Source organism: Carassius carassius, chromosome 35 (assembly GCF_963082965.1).
Source record: "Carassius carassius chromosome 35, fCarCar2.1, whole genome shotgun sequence".
NCBI classification, from domain to species: Eukaryota; Metazoa; Chordata; class Actinopteri; order Cypriniformes; family Cyprinidae; genus Carassius; species Carassius carassius.
In genome coordinates, this window is record NC_081789.1 from 24,949,782 (window position 1) to 24,964,384 (window position 14,603).

Below are 14,603 nucleotides of genomic sequence, written 5' to 3' on the forward strand. Positions count from 1 at the left end.
ATTTATTAAGCAGTTGTTTTTGTATTTTAGGAGAGCAGGCTGAAGCTAAAACCTTAGCAATTTATAATGCTTCAGAAATAAAATAGCTGATAGTTCACACAACATGTTTATCATGGAATTTGTTTTCGGTTCCCAAGCCATAATATTGGCTGCAGAAGTAAAATTGTTACCCATGCTAATTTGAAATCCTAAGTGTTTTACACAACATGTTTACCATAGAAGTTATTTTTCTTCTCAGGACACCAGTTTGAAGTTACCTTTAGCATTTAGCTTTAAGAAAATGTAAATAATCATTGTTAAGTTAAATGTGTAAACTGTTATCTGTTCAGCTGTACACAACATGTTTCATAAAAGTTATTTTTAGTTCTCAAGACACCAGACTAAAGCAAAACCCTTAACATTTTAAGCTAATAAAAAACTTTTAGGTGTTTTTTTTTTTTCAGATGGGCCTCACCGAAAGAGAATTGGCCTCACTCTAGTAGCATCTTTAGCATTGTAGCACCGCAGCTAATATGTGCATTTAACATGAGGGCATTTGCATTTTGCAAACTTGTTCACATCATTGAAGAATGTGCAAAAATGAGTGAGAGTCCTATGCAAGACATATTAGCTATATTACATTTACAGTCATTTAATCAGTCATCTTAAGCAAACGAGTAAGGGTTTATATTTTTATCGCAGATGTGTGTGATTTTCTTTCACTGACAGGGTAGATAGAAGATTAAAAATGGCCGCTCGTAGACAGTTGCCCTTGAAAATTGCTTGACTGTCTTGTCGCTGATATTGCAGATTAAAAGCATCTGCTAATTAGCAAGTCGACGGAAAGGACAGAACGAAGTGAATATGAGAGATGGCGACGGTTTGAGCAGGCAGCGGTCCGGTGTCTGGCATGGGGCACGGTTTGTGATATTTCGGGTGCGCTGATATCATCGACTTCTGATATATGGTGGAAGTGGACATGCGACCTTTAGGGGAAAGACAATATGACGCAGCTTATATTTTCAAAACCTTACCGAGCGAAAACGAGATGTCTCAAACCGGTGCTGGGTCACTGGGTCCTTTCCCAGCCCAGAATGAAACCTTATCACCCAAATAGGTCTTTGTGTTTCCAGAGTTGTGCATATTTATAGTTTTATAAATGCTTTTGTTTATAATTATCAATTTATTGAACAATTTATATTTTATACAGAGTTTTTTTGTTTTCCGAGTTCATTCCATTTCGAAAATTGTTCATATTTTTTTATTGACCACTTTATTTTTCATTCGCTATGAATATATAAAAAAAGAGCCTGTGTTTGGTTTTATTTTAGAAGGCATTAAGACCACTCTGGTCCAGGGGTCACAGATAAATAATTTAAAGCATGCTTCTAGCAAGAACACCACCATGCATATCCACACAGGCAAACGCCAGTCTGATTTAGTTTTATTCTCAAACATGTTGGTTTTGTTTTCAGGACAAGTTGAGCTTGTCTCTCCGTCTTTCACACACATTGAAGCACACTGCCCTTTTAAGATGATTTAGAATGGTAGATCTGTCTGCATCTAATTCTTCTTGTTCGATTTACTGTGCCTGCTCTTGTATCCAGTGTCAGTTCGATCACACATTTCTTGTGTATTAAGTTTGATTTGATGTACTTGAATTACAGATATGCAATCACCATCTCTCTGACCACTGCCAATCATCCCGATCAATCAACATGATCAGTAATCAATATGATTAAAGTGATTAACAATAACAACCTTGATGTGTTTTTCTTCATATGAGACCTAATGCACATTGATTGACACTTGCATCCAAACTGGAAGATATTTTCCTTTTTTGTTTTTGTTACAATATGAAACGTTGGGTCAGTAGGAAAAAGGTTTTGGGTCAGTGAAGTTATCTTTTTATTTATTTATTTATTTATTCAGAAAGGACAGATTAAATGACAATGACAATAAATAGATATTTCTATATCACATAAATGCTGATATTTTGCTCATTTTATTAATCAAAGAATCCTGAAAAAATAGTAATAGTAATGTGACTGAAGACTGGAGAAATCAGCTTTGCGTCACAGAAATAAATGTAATTTTAAAATGTTAAAATAGAAAATAGTTATTTTAAATTGTAATGATATTTCACAATATTACTGTTTTTACTGTATTTTTTGAACAAATAAATGCCACTTTAGTGAGCAGTGGAAAAAAAACTAATGAACGTAACCCCAAATATTTGACCGATATACTATATATATTTGTGAACACATTCAGATATGCTTAATATAAAATATGTACTAATTATAAAAATTATAACATTTTATTAAAGAGGTCATTGGATACCCATTTTCCACAGATTGATATGATTCTTTAGGGTCTAATGAAAAGTCTGTAACATAGTTTCGTTAAAATGTCTTAATGGTAGTGTAAAAAACACCTTTTTTGCTCTGTCATAAACAGCTCTTTATAGAGCAAGCCGTTTTGTAGAATTTTCCTTTAAATGTTAATGAGCTCTGCTGACCACGCCCCTCTCTTCCAGCCGCTCTCAGAGACTCTTGAATACGCCAGTCCAGTCTGTGCTGAAATGCTACTGTCAATCAAACTGTCGTGGGAGGGGCCTGTCAGTGTGTGACGTCACAAAGACACATCAGAGATCAGTAGATTAAAAAAAAAAAAAACTGGGTGGATTTTTATCATTTTAGGGTGCTTGTGTACACACTGACAACCCATATTTCAGTTCAAACAACTTGTAATAGTGCATGTAGCATCCGATGACCCCTTTAAAAAATCATTCCAAGGCCAGGGGCAATCTGATAATTTCTAGATATTTAATAGTACAATGTTGACATTTGTTTATCCAAATTTTTGCACTGCAAAATGTATCATAGGCCAGATTAAAAAAAGATGTACCATAAGACACAAAACAATGCATTTAAATCTGTTCAGAGGTTTTATTTTGTTAACAAATGAAACAGAAATGAAAACGTTCCTCAAATGCTGCATGAAACTTCCCATGTGAGAAAAGAAAACAGAAATACAGATTCTGAAAGCCAGACATGAAAAGCAGAAAGTTACCATGTAGCTCGACAAACCAGAAACACAAGAGTGCGCATGTTTATTACTGACCAAGAGAAATAATGGAAAACATGCAAAACACAAAAAATAAATATGTAAACCATCTTTCATTGTGCCATTTGAGTTAAATCCCTGTGGCCAACAATAAACAGAAGAAACTCCAGCAAGACAAAACTGGATCACTGTAGCATTTTATTTGTAATTTTTCCTTATTTTCCCAAACTTTTTACTTTAGTTAAAATTTGTTACAAATATAATTAACAAAAAGTGCCATTTATAGATTTATTATGTTTGTTGAGAAATATTAGATCTGTTAAGTGTCACATTTTGGCAACAATGAAACCCTTCAACACATATTGGCCCATCTACTCATGGTGGTGTCAGTACTCCAGAGCCCTCATGGAGGCGATGGCCGAGGCCAGTCTGCGCGGGAAGGGTTTGGACGTCTGCCGGTATTCGTCCGGTTTTGCACGAAGAAGGGTGACGATATTCTGGAGAGTTTTAGAGGTCTGCAACCCCAGCGCATCCATGACGTTGCTCAGGTAATCTGGAAGGACAGTAATAAAACACATACAGTGTGTTTTTAAAGAAATTATAACAACAACAACAAAATTATTAATAGTCAAACAACTTAAACAAAAGGCCTGTTTTTCAATGGGCTTATTTGTAAACATTCCATTAAAAAAAAAAATCTTGATGAATAATAAAATCATAGCCACCAGAGCTTTGTAGTTTCTTTGAGAGCAAGCGTTACATTTGAATTGTTTTGGTCATTATGATGCCATGATGTAATGATGATGTCACCTATGTCAGTTGCCAGCTGTTTGGTTGCATGTGGGCTGAGCTCAGGAAGCTGCAGGATGACATCACAATAAGTCTGCATGGTCGCCCTGGCGATAGAACCCAGCCAATAATCCGCCGTGTTCTCCAGCTCAGGGACGTCATCGCCTACAGAGAGAGCAGACATCATACCCGTGTGTGTGTGTGTGTGTGTGTGTTCCAGCTTTATTTCATGTGCTTGTGTTCACCTTGTTCTGGAGGGTACGGCAGTTTTCCAGTGTGTAGAGCGAGTTCCAGCGCTGGATCCTCCTGAGTCACAAACGGCTCCAAATGCAGAGGCAAAGACATGACATACTGACCGATCTATAGACAACACAAATGAGTGCACAATTATTCAACTAGAATGTATATATATCAGATTTACATATGAAAACATATAACAATATGTGTGTATTATAATTCTATAATAAACATATATATAAAATATATTAACATTTTATATTTATATATTAAAATGAAGACTGAAAATATATAAACTACTACAGTATAACAAATTTGCACAAATAAGAGCGCAGTGTGAAGGTATCTCTTATAAATAGTCTAATTACAGCCATCCACCTTCATCTCGACCAGTGAACGTGTTTGTCCTTGTATCTTTAAAAGCATTTTGTGATCATCTGTCATCATGTTTGACATCATGAGGACATGGACTGACACTCAGATGATGTGGTAATATTGTCTTACATTAGAGATGTACTCCTGCGGTGACAGACTGAAGGCCGGTAGATCATCAGTTAGAGTTTCACTCATATTAGCAGAGCCGCGGCCCTTCAAAAGTCAAAACACAATGAATTAAATGAATTAAAACGCTATATTTTTGACATTTCATAGTAACCTTAAAACACTGCAAACCTCTGGTTTGTTGAGAAGGAAAAGCTGCTGCCTGATTTGCAGGAACACTGAGTCAAACGCCAGCTGATTGGCCTGCTGGTTCAGATGCGTCAGAGCGCTGCGTGTCTCGGCCAATAAGCTTGAGTTTCCTGTTCCTTTCTCCTGCACATAACAAACTACAATTTTACACTTCTAGAATATGAAAGTAGCACAATTAAAGGACACATATATGAGAAGAAACCTTGAGGGAGTGCAGCGTCTCCAGGAAAGTATTATACTCAGCCGTGTTGGTCTGCTGAAGATAGTTGTATTCCTGCCATGGGTTCTTTTGGCTCCGCCTCTCAGCCACGCCCTCTTGTAAACCAGTCAGACTTCTGGGGTTAAACCCCTCCCACAGAAAGCGCCCCGCCCTCCCCAGGATCCTGCCAATCACAATGCACAACCATGATTCATGAAAGGAAACTCATAAATTATTTATATAATTATATAATTTATGTATTCAGATAATAATGATTATTATAACACACACACACAGGTGTTATTTTCGTATTATTTATATTACTATTATAGTTTTCGTAGATTTTTTAAAAATTATTATTTTATGTCTACATAGTTTTAATTTTAAGTTTTAGGTTATTTAATTGTTACATACTGTTATTATAGTTGTTGTTAATGTTTTGAATGAGATTTAATTTTTTATGTTTGTCATTTTTGTTTCGTTCTTTTTTAATGTCCATATAGTTTTTTTTAATGTGTTAGTTTTTAGTTTATTTATTTAGTTATATTAGTATTTCAACTTAACAAAACTTAAATATTAACTATGGATAATTAACAAAAATATATAATATAATAATTAAATATATTATAATTATCAGTGTTGGGGAGTAACTAGTTACATGTAACGGCGTTACGTAATTTAATTACAAAATTATTGTAACTGTAATTAGTTACAGTTACTACGAAAAAATGAGTAATTAAATTACAGTTACTTATGAAATTTTTAACGATTACAAAGGGGATTACATTTGAATATTTACACACATCCACATACAGATTTAACTGACTTCTTTCCCAAATTGCACTGACTATTCTGAGACATACCGCCCTAATAATTTCCGGGATGCGGAAATACAGTCTGGTTCGTAGAATCCACTCATAAAAACGAAATGCCTAACGCGGACGGAATATGCCACATTTTGGATGACTAAATCAAAAGTAGGACAGTACACTTGAATCAAAACATGACATCGACTAGTGTCTGTGAATATAAAGCCCCGAAAATGCAATATATGACTTGCTCATTCTGCGTGTCTGTGGAAATCAGGCGCGGACTGGACACCGGGAGAACCGGGACAATTCCCGGTGGCCTGGAGGCCGATTTTGAAAGAGACTGAAGAGAAAAATGGAAGTGAAGGTGCAGTTCAGGAGAGATTTTTTAATTATTTTGCATGTCCCCAAATTAAAGATTTAAACCTTTTTTTATGTCAGGTCCATACAAAAAATTGTTTTGTCCATGAATTTGTTTGTATGAGTTAGAATTTTCCAATCTGAATTTTTTTCCCCGTCCGCCCCTCCTGTAAATTATTGGCAAAGACATGGTTTCATTTACTACACATAGGCCTACTGAAGCTCGCAGTGTTTTCAACCTCTGCTGCCTCAATATAGGAGTACACGAGCACATAAACATAATTTCTAGAACTGCTCTGTGTCACTTCATGTGCATTTTACTTATTTTGAGAAAACTATCATCATATCATATACAAAGAGACAGCAGTTTAAAAAAACACCAATGTTTCAGGAGTTTATTACACAGAATACGTCACATGCTTATTAGATAACTGTATTTAAGTTGATGTATATGCCTTTATTTATTATTCTTTAATTTTCACACATTTAGAAAAGTAATCAAAAAGTACTCAAAAGTAATTAGTTACATTACTTTAATAAAGTAATTGAAAAAGTTACACTACTATTACATTTTAAACAGGGTAACTTGTAATCTGTAACCTATTACATTTCCAAAGTAACCTTCCCAACACTGATAATTATAAGGGATTTATGGTTTTAGTTGAGGATAATAACCCTGATGAATACACACACACAAACAAATATATACACAAACATGATAAAATGTGTATTTAATATATATATTTTAATATAATATAAATATAATTATATATACAAAGAAATACATATTATAATGTTATATATACGTTTTTATATATATTAATCATATAATTATAATGTAACAGGGATATAATTAGGGTACAATTGAATAACAATTTAATAAACAAAGCAGATTTTAACACATCTTACTTGTTTGAAAGCTGCTGTTCAAATGCTCCACACTGTCTGAGTAGCTCCCCACAGGTTGCAATGATTCTAGAAGAAAGAACAAATAGGAAATGTATATGCATTTATTTAACTGTACATACATCTATAAACATATAACTTTAAACTCGTACTAATCACCATCAATGGCATAAAAAACCTCACTCCCACCTGACAGAGTTCTGGAAAGCCGTCCAATCCTCAGTGAACACCTCAGAAGTGGGCGTGTCCTCTAACTTATACTTCTTCCTGATTGATTGAAGCGTGACAGAGAAGTCTGACACATACCTGAGAGAGAAAAAGAGATGATCTTTTAGAGAGTGCAGCTGACCTGTGGGCTGTGTGCATGTTTCTGTGTGTAAGCGTAGTAAATGAAGCGTGTATGATTCATACTTGCTGAAAAGTGCTCGCAGAGCTTTGATGAGCCCACACACGCCGAGTCCATCCGTGAACTTCACACAGCGATCAACAGCAGCAGCCGCCAAACCAAAAACCTTCTGAACCGAGTGTGTGAGCTCTAACACACAGTCCAGAACCTCACCACGCTCCTAACACACAAATCATGAATAAGAAACACATGGTGAAAAAACACAGTATTCATACAATAAAACTTTATTTGTGAATATGTATCTTTAACTCTTATCAGCATCTGTTATAGCAGGTAATTTAGTAACTTGACAGACAGATTCAGTGAGCAATTGATTCAGTCTGAGAATGATTCACTAAAAGAATCATTCATGAGCTTCACTTGTTTGCAAATCACACTACAAGCAGACACTGAAGACAATGCTACAGAAAAAGTGTTATTTATGTTCAGTCTTGGAAATATTTCTCAGTAGGCTGCTTTTTATGCAGTATCTAAAAATCATCTTAAAAAATGATTGGAAGCCAAAGATTTATACTTGGTGTACTATTGAAAGATCAAAAATGAAAGCTTGTGTTTACTCACCAAAGGAACAGCACTGAGCTGGATCAGTAAGTTTGTCTCCTCTAGCTCTCCGTACTGCATCTGATAAGTCTTATAAGGTGCATAAACACATGAAACCAGCTCTGCCACCTTCAAGAGGTTACACTCGCCTCAAACATACACATGAAGACAAGAAAATTAGAAAAAAGAAAAATCTCATTCATCCACAAAAAGCAAATACAAAGACTGATGATTTTCATTGTCATGCTTTTAATATTATTTCACAGTGTGTATTTATTGTTGACCCTTATATATAATATTTAATATATATATATTTTTTTTTGTGTGTGTGTGTGTGGTTATTTTTTTTATAAATTATCTTTTTTTAATAAATATAAAATGAAAATTATGCATATTTTTACTTAAAACTAATTTTTAATAAAACAAATGTTAAATCACTCATTACTGTAAATATGCACCCACGTTTTTTTAAGTAAACTACAGAGAATAGCAGGAATGTGCATCATAAATAGCGTCATAATCTATATCAGATAAATGTATATATCTTTACGAGTCATAGACAAGATATCCAATTTTAGTATCAAATCAAATTGACAAAAGTGATTTTATATACATATAAAGCATATCAAATGCAAATAAAGTTTCAAATAACTTTTGTGAAACTGTCAAGATAAATTATTTTCCATCATCTTTCAGCGCAACAGATATATTTATGTAAAAATTAAACAACAAACTTACTCCGACCTGTACTTGCTAAAATATATAATATATACAAAACAAAATAAAGGATTATAAATGTTATCAAATTTAACATGATTAAACCTTTTTGCTGAAAAATCTGTAAAACCTAGTAGAGAGAGAGGCAAAGACTGGTAGACATTTAAAAAGAGTATTAATTAGTTTTGGGGGCTGCACTGAGATACTTAGTGTCTTTTAATGTCATCTGATGATTCTTGATCTAAAAATGCCTGGCATACACGCACCGAGCTGCGGCTGCATTGCTGCCTCCAGGCTGCGACTGAAGTTTGCCATCGTCTGATGAAGCTCCAACAGCACATCCAGACGACAATCACCAGAGAAACGCTTCAGTACCACAGCAATGCAGTCTGGGATAGACGGCACCATCGCCCCCAACGTCTGAATCATCAGCACGGTGAGCACCTCACAGGGGTTTTTAAAGACCTGCACACATATGTACACCCGTCTCAGTGTGTGTGTGTGTGTGTGTGTGTGTGTGTGACGGGAAGAGCATGAACACTATACTGCGGTGTGTATGAGAGTGTGTGTACCTGACTGCTCCACTGGAGCTGTGTGTGCCACGTAGACAGAAGTGTGTCGTAAAACTCAGAGAGCTGCTGCTTCAGAGGAGCGTCGGACTGACAGATGCTCTCCCACACTCTCAACAGTTGTACCTAAACATACACACGTTTATTTATTTGGTATATTTTTATCATACCACATCAGCAGCTAGGCTATTTTCACATTGGGCACAAAATGACTGAAAAAAAGTTGGGAAAAAACTTGATAGCAATTTATTTTACAGTCCTGTTCTGGATGTACATAATATGTACTTATATTGTAATTGTATATTATAACTGGGTACTAACCTGTACCTACACCTTAACCTAACCTTATATTGCAAGTACACTGTAAGTACATGTACTTTAAAATAGTGCTTGTAAGATTAATACAAGACGAAAATGCGTTCAGGTGATACTTTTTTAAAAACAGCAATTAAACGTAAAACATAAAAGTGTTGTAACCTGTGAAGTACAGGTATAAAAATATATATCAAATCTGTTTAAATACAGGTAATTTCATGATAACTTTAAAGCAGTATTTAAAAAAAAAAGAAGTCTCAAATTAAAATGTTGAACCTTGTGGCATTTATAGTAGTAAGCCAGTAACTGCGGCATTCTGTCCATTTCGGTAAAAACTCGTACAAAAATCTTTGCTTGATCTGAAACAGATTATACAAATAAATATTAGCATCTTGGCATGTTTTTATTTCTGAAAGAAGTCTCTTATGCTCAGAGATGTTGCATTGATTTTATCAAAAATAAAGTTAAACCTGTAATATTGTGAAATATCATTGTAATTTGAAACAACTCTTTTCTATGTGATTCTATTTTAAAATGCAATTTATTCCTGTGATCAAAGCTGTATTTCCAGCATCATTACTGCAGTCTTCAGTGTCACATGATCTTCAGAAATCATTCTAATGTGAAGATTTACTGCTCACAAAACACTTCTGATTATCAATGTTGAAAATCATTGTGCTGGAAACTGTGATGCCCTTTTCAGGATTCTTTGATGAAGTTCAAACAGCAGTTATGAAAAATCAGGATTTAAAATTAACATTATACATGTTTTTACTTTTAATGCATCTCTGCTGAATAAAAATAGTAATTTCTTTCAAAAATAAAATCTTACCCACTCCAATTCTTTGATAAATGTGATGCAATTTAAAAAGCATCTCTTTTACACATAAACCTGATGTATAACAGCACCTGTAGCCAGTGAGTTGAAGGTGGAGACGATCTGTGTGCTGGTCAGCGCTTCCAGACGGTTCTTCAGAGCCTCCAGCTGAACACACTTCTCACTGTAGTCTGGTGTGTCCACCAGCATCGCCAAACTACCCTGCATGGCGGTCAGTTTACCACTGATCACAGCCACGTCCTGCAAACAAACACACATCAACATTTCAGATCCGCATCCACACTCATGTGAAGACAGATGTGTCATACATCACCTGTGTCTTAAAAGTCTCCTCGATGTCGGCACTGAGAGTGCTCCATTTATCAGCTTCCTGTAGCGCTTCTGCTGCTAACTGCATGCGAGACTTCACCTGATCAATCTCCACCAACACCTGCCACACATCAATATACAATACAACAACAACGGTCTGCAGTATGCCAGAAAAAGTTAACATTTGCATAAAGCAAAAACCAGCAGGGACTGGACTATTATATCTATTTAACTATTACCATCTTCTTGCTGTGAAATCTTTAATGAATTTTATAAAAGTGAACAATAATAACTGTCATATTGCTAGTAATATTTCAAGATGAACACTTACTAGACTGAAGCCACTTAAGTTTACTTGATTATCCATAGATTATTTTATAGAATTACCATGTTGAAATTTGAGGATCAAATATGATTTATCTGTTCATCTCTCAGTCATCATTGTATTGGATTGCATTATTAGTTTTGAAACTACAAACCATTTATCATAAAACTAAGCATTGAAATATTATCTTATTAAGACATCACTGGGAGTGATAGAGAGACAACTGATATTTCAATGCTTTCTTTGGAAGAAGTCCACTATACCGCTCCACTTACCAGCAGGTTTATGAATAAAACTATGAGCTGCATAATTTAACTATAACAAATTATATAGGCAATAAAAACCTGATATATACAATCAGGGGAGCAGCTACAGATTCTGGGCCCCTTGAACAAAACCCAAGTTTTTTTGTTTTTTTTTCACATGAATTTTTATTTTTATTTTGTTTAAAGATTCAAGAAATTGTTCCATTTAAAAAAAATAGTATTTCTGACATTACATGGTTAGAGTTGTAAACTATTCTAAAATAATACTTGTATTAAATGTACTTTAAGTTAATTATAAAAACAATAAATAAAGTTAGATATTATAAAACAGCTCCACAGATCAAAAAGTGATTTGTGCGTGTACCTGATATTACCTGCATGGACTGCACTGTGTCCTGTTCGAATTTCTTGATGTCCTCTTTAACCAGAATCATCTGATCCTTCAGGAAAGACGCCTCCTGTTTCAGAGCTTCAATATCCCTCAATACACGAGGCATATTCTGCAGGGCCTGATTGCTGCTCTCTGCAAACACACATACAGAGACAATCAGAGACAGACCGGACAGATATAAACTATCATTTAGAAGGTAAGAGGCTGATACTTTTATTCAGCATTAAATTGATCATAAAATCACAGTAAAGACCTTTATAATGTTACAGAAATTTCCATTTCAAACAAATGCTGTTCTTTTAAACTTTCTACTCAACTGTTTCTAACACTGATCATAAAAAAAAACTGTTTCTTGAGCAGCGAATCAGTATATTAGAATGATTTCTGAAGATCATGTGAAGACTGGATGTAGCCTAATGATGCTGGAAATACAGCTTTGAAATCACAGGAATAAATTACGATTCAAAATATATTCACATAGAAAACAAGTATTTTAAATTGTAATAATATTTCACAATATTGCTATTTTTACTGTATTTTTTTAATCAAATAAATGCAGCCTTGCTGAGGAGAAGAGACAGGCACTTACTACAGAATTTGTGAGAATGCAATGACATTCAGACATTTAAAAAAAGACTGCTTTAAAAGTCTTCCAGACTCACCTTCTATAGAGTTATTGACCTCTTGAATGAACAGCTGCAGCTTCATGACCAGAGTAGAAGCATGAGCGTCTGTTTTACCAGGAACATCTTTCTGAACCACTTTAAAAGCTCCATTCACCCAGTCCTTCACATCAAAATCATCTGCCAGGAACTTGGAGAAGTCCATTTTCACGCCTTTAGAAACCCTACAGAGCTAGAACCATCTCAAAGAGTCAAACCCACCTGCAGAGATTAAAAACGACACGTTGAAAGTGTTTAGGGTGTATGTTTTGTTCTGTTTACGTTACTCAAATAAATCTCTCCAGCAAACCTTCACATATCTACTCCATAATTCTTGCCCACACCAGCCTTAGATACGAACATAAAATAAACAGCCCATGAGAAAGATATTATCATAACCACGAGATACAGCTCAAACAGTGCGATCGCTTCCTCCAGCGTTAATTTAATAAAATGAAATTGATAAACAATTTCAGTGTTTGCACGGTGCTTCCTGGTTGCGCTCGTCCTAATATGTACCGATGGTAAAAAAAAAACACGGCGAAGAAGTATTCCGCCTTCAAAACGTTTATTAAATAAAACCCTTTTTAAAGAACCTAGTAAAACGGAACCGTTGTCTATAGACGTCTATTACTAATGTAGACAACGATTAGTGTTGTTAATGTACATAAACACATGCATTACGCGGAAGTTATTAAAATAGCTTTCGTTTGAGTGACGTGGCTGTGTTGCATCTGATGTAGCTCGGGTGGGTGACAAAATAAAATACATTTAATTTGAAATGCTGCTAAAGATATTTTAAATGCACTTTTTTATTTTATAAATGAACGTAATGATTTTGGTGCTTTATATTCATACTGCCATTTATACACACAGATGGAGTTCACTGATTTTATACGAAGATTATGTACCAACTCACTGCAGCCACCTGTTGACAAAATAATAAATTACACCCTCGTTTAAAGGGGGCATAACAAACAGTTTCACCAAATCTCATGTTAATCTTGAGTAATAATAGTGTAATACTGCATTCTTCATATCTCCAAAAATTCTTTAGTTTTATCATATTTATGAAAGAAAGATACAGCTTTACGATTCTCTCCGGAAAAAGCCGAGCTTCTGGAGCCGCGCCGTGGGCGGAGCTAAAGAGTGACTAGCACTTGAGCACCCAATGCCAAAAAAACAGACATTTGAATCCATTTCACTTACCGTCTGCAGTTCTGAATCATGACCGCAATCTTTCATAGCTGGGATCACTCCATCTTTAAGTATAAAAAAAAATGTGCAAGCCCAGCATCAAAATGGGACTTGTTTATAAAACATTTGTCAACTAACACACTTGTGAAACTCCATTGCTGCCACAGCTGCTGTCTCCTTCAGACGCGTTTTTCGGGGAGAAATGTCCATATAAGGAGTTCCACCCTCGTCTATGTCATGAAGAGCCATGATCAGAAAAAAACTCCCCGGAAGTAAGATTTTTGGCACAGGAATACTCTGTCATACGTCCAAATTGTTTTTTTTTTAAACTTTGTCCATGCTTAGCATGAGAATCCAACTCTTCAAAAGTAAACAACTCTGAATGCATGACACAGCATTGTAAACAACCACCCCCCCCCCCCCCAGGTCAAAATGCGATGCAGCAATATCATCTCTTAAAATGGCATTAAAGATTATGAATGTGCTTTTTTAAAACATTTTCTTAATGTGTTTACTTATAAATCATAGTCTCTATGCTTTTTTCTGAAAAAAGACAGACATGTTGAAGAAACATTGCTAATCCTAGTTTCATTTTGTCAGCCTGATCAATTTTTAACCTTCTGTTGATCCCCTTGTTTTATTTTCCTTCTTTTATTTAGTTACAACTTTCATATTTTTGTGTTAATAATTGTGTTATTTTGCTTTGCTTTCCATTTAAATTTTGAAGTTCAGTTACTTAGTAGTGGGATTTTGGGCTGTGTGTGTGGTCCATATTTTCAAAATGAACAAAGTATGCACTAGGTGAAAGAAAGTATAGGCTGTTTATACTATCTCAGCTTGTTTTTATTCATTTCAGCATGTTTTGATACTTCCTGTCCTTATCTTCCTCAAAGTTCCTGTAGCGCAACACTCCCAGAACCTCATCAGATAACCCAGAGATGTTCATAAACATATCAAAAGAATCAACCACTTTCTGTTGAAGAGATAAGTAAGTGTTGACAGCATCAGATTGGGTAATTTTAACCCACAA

The 14,603-nt window shown here is 35.0% G+C and overlaps 1 protein-coding gene across 2 annotated transcripts; it reads right to left on the bottom strand.

Annotated features, from left to right (window-relative positions):
* Positions 1–2,916: 2,916 nt before the first annotated feature.
* On the bottom strand, positions 2,917–13,603 carry LOC132116330 (conserved oligomeric Golgi complex subunit 7-like). 2 transcript variants are annotated; one of them, XM_059525124.1, is made up of 18 exons: positions 13,586–13,603; positions 12,377–12,598; positions 11,698–11,846; positions 10,737–10,853; positions 10,495–10,663; positions 9,862–9,944; positions 9,274–9,396; positions 8,968–9,166; positions 8,006–8,133; positions 7,450–7,604; positions 7,228–7,344; positions 7,042–7,107; positions 4,967–5,147; positions 4,747–4,887; positions 4,579–4,662; positions 4,083–4,197; positions 3,859–4,002; positions 2,917–3,601 (listed from the first exon to the last, which is right to left on the bottom strand). In XM_059525124.1, the coding sequence occupies exons 2-18, from the start codon at positions 12,540–12,542 to the stop codon at positions 3,435–3,437; spliced, it is 2,304 nt and encodes a 767-aa protein (XP_059381107.1). In that variant the 5' UTR covers positions 12,543–12,598; positions 13,586–13,603; the 3' UTR covers positions 2,917–3,434. The 2 variants fall into 2 exon arrangements, with proteins under 2 accessions (XP_059381107.1, XP_059381106.1); XM_059525123.1 differs by lacking the exon at positions 13,586–13,603 and adding an exon at positions 12,687–12,900.
* Between the last annotated feature and the right edge of the window lie 1,000 nt (positions 13,604–14,603).

Coding starts and splice junctions, on each gene's coding strand:
- LOC132116330 (XM_059525124.1), bottom strand. CDS start 12,542: ATGGACTTCTCCAAGTTCCTGGCAGATGATTTTGATGTGAAGGACTGG. Junction 11,847..12,376: donor GGTCAATAACTCTATAGAAG/GTGAGTCTGGAA, acceptor GTGTGTTTGCAG/AGAGCAGCAATCAGGCCCTG. Junction 10,664..10,736: donor AGGAGACTTTTAAGACACAG/GTGATGTATGAC, acceptor GTTTGTTTGCAG/GACGTGGCTGTGATCAGTGG.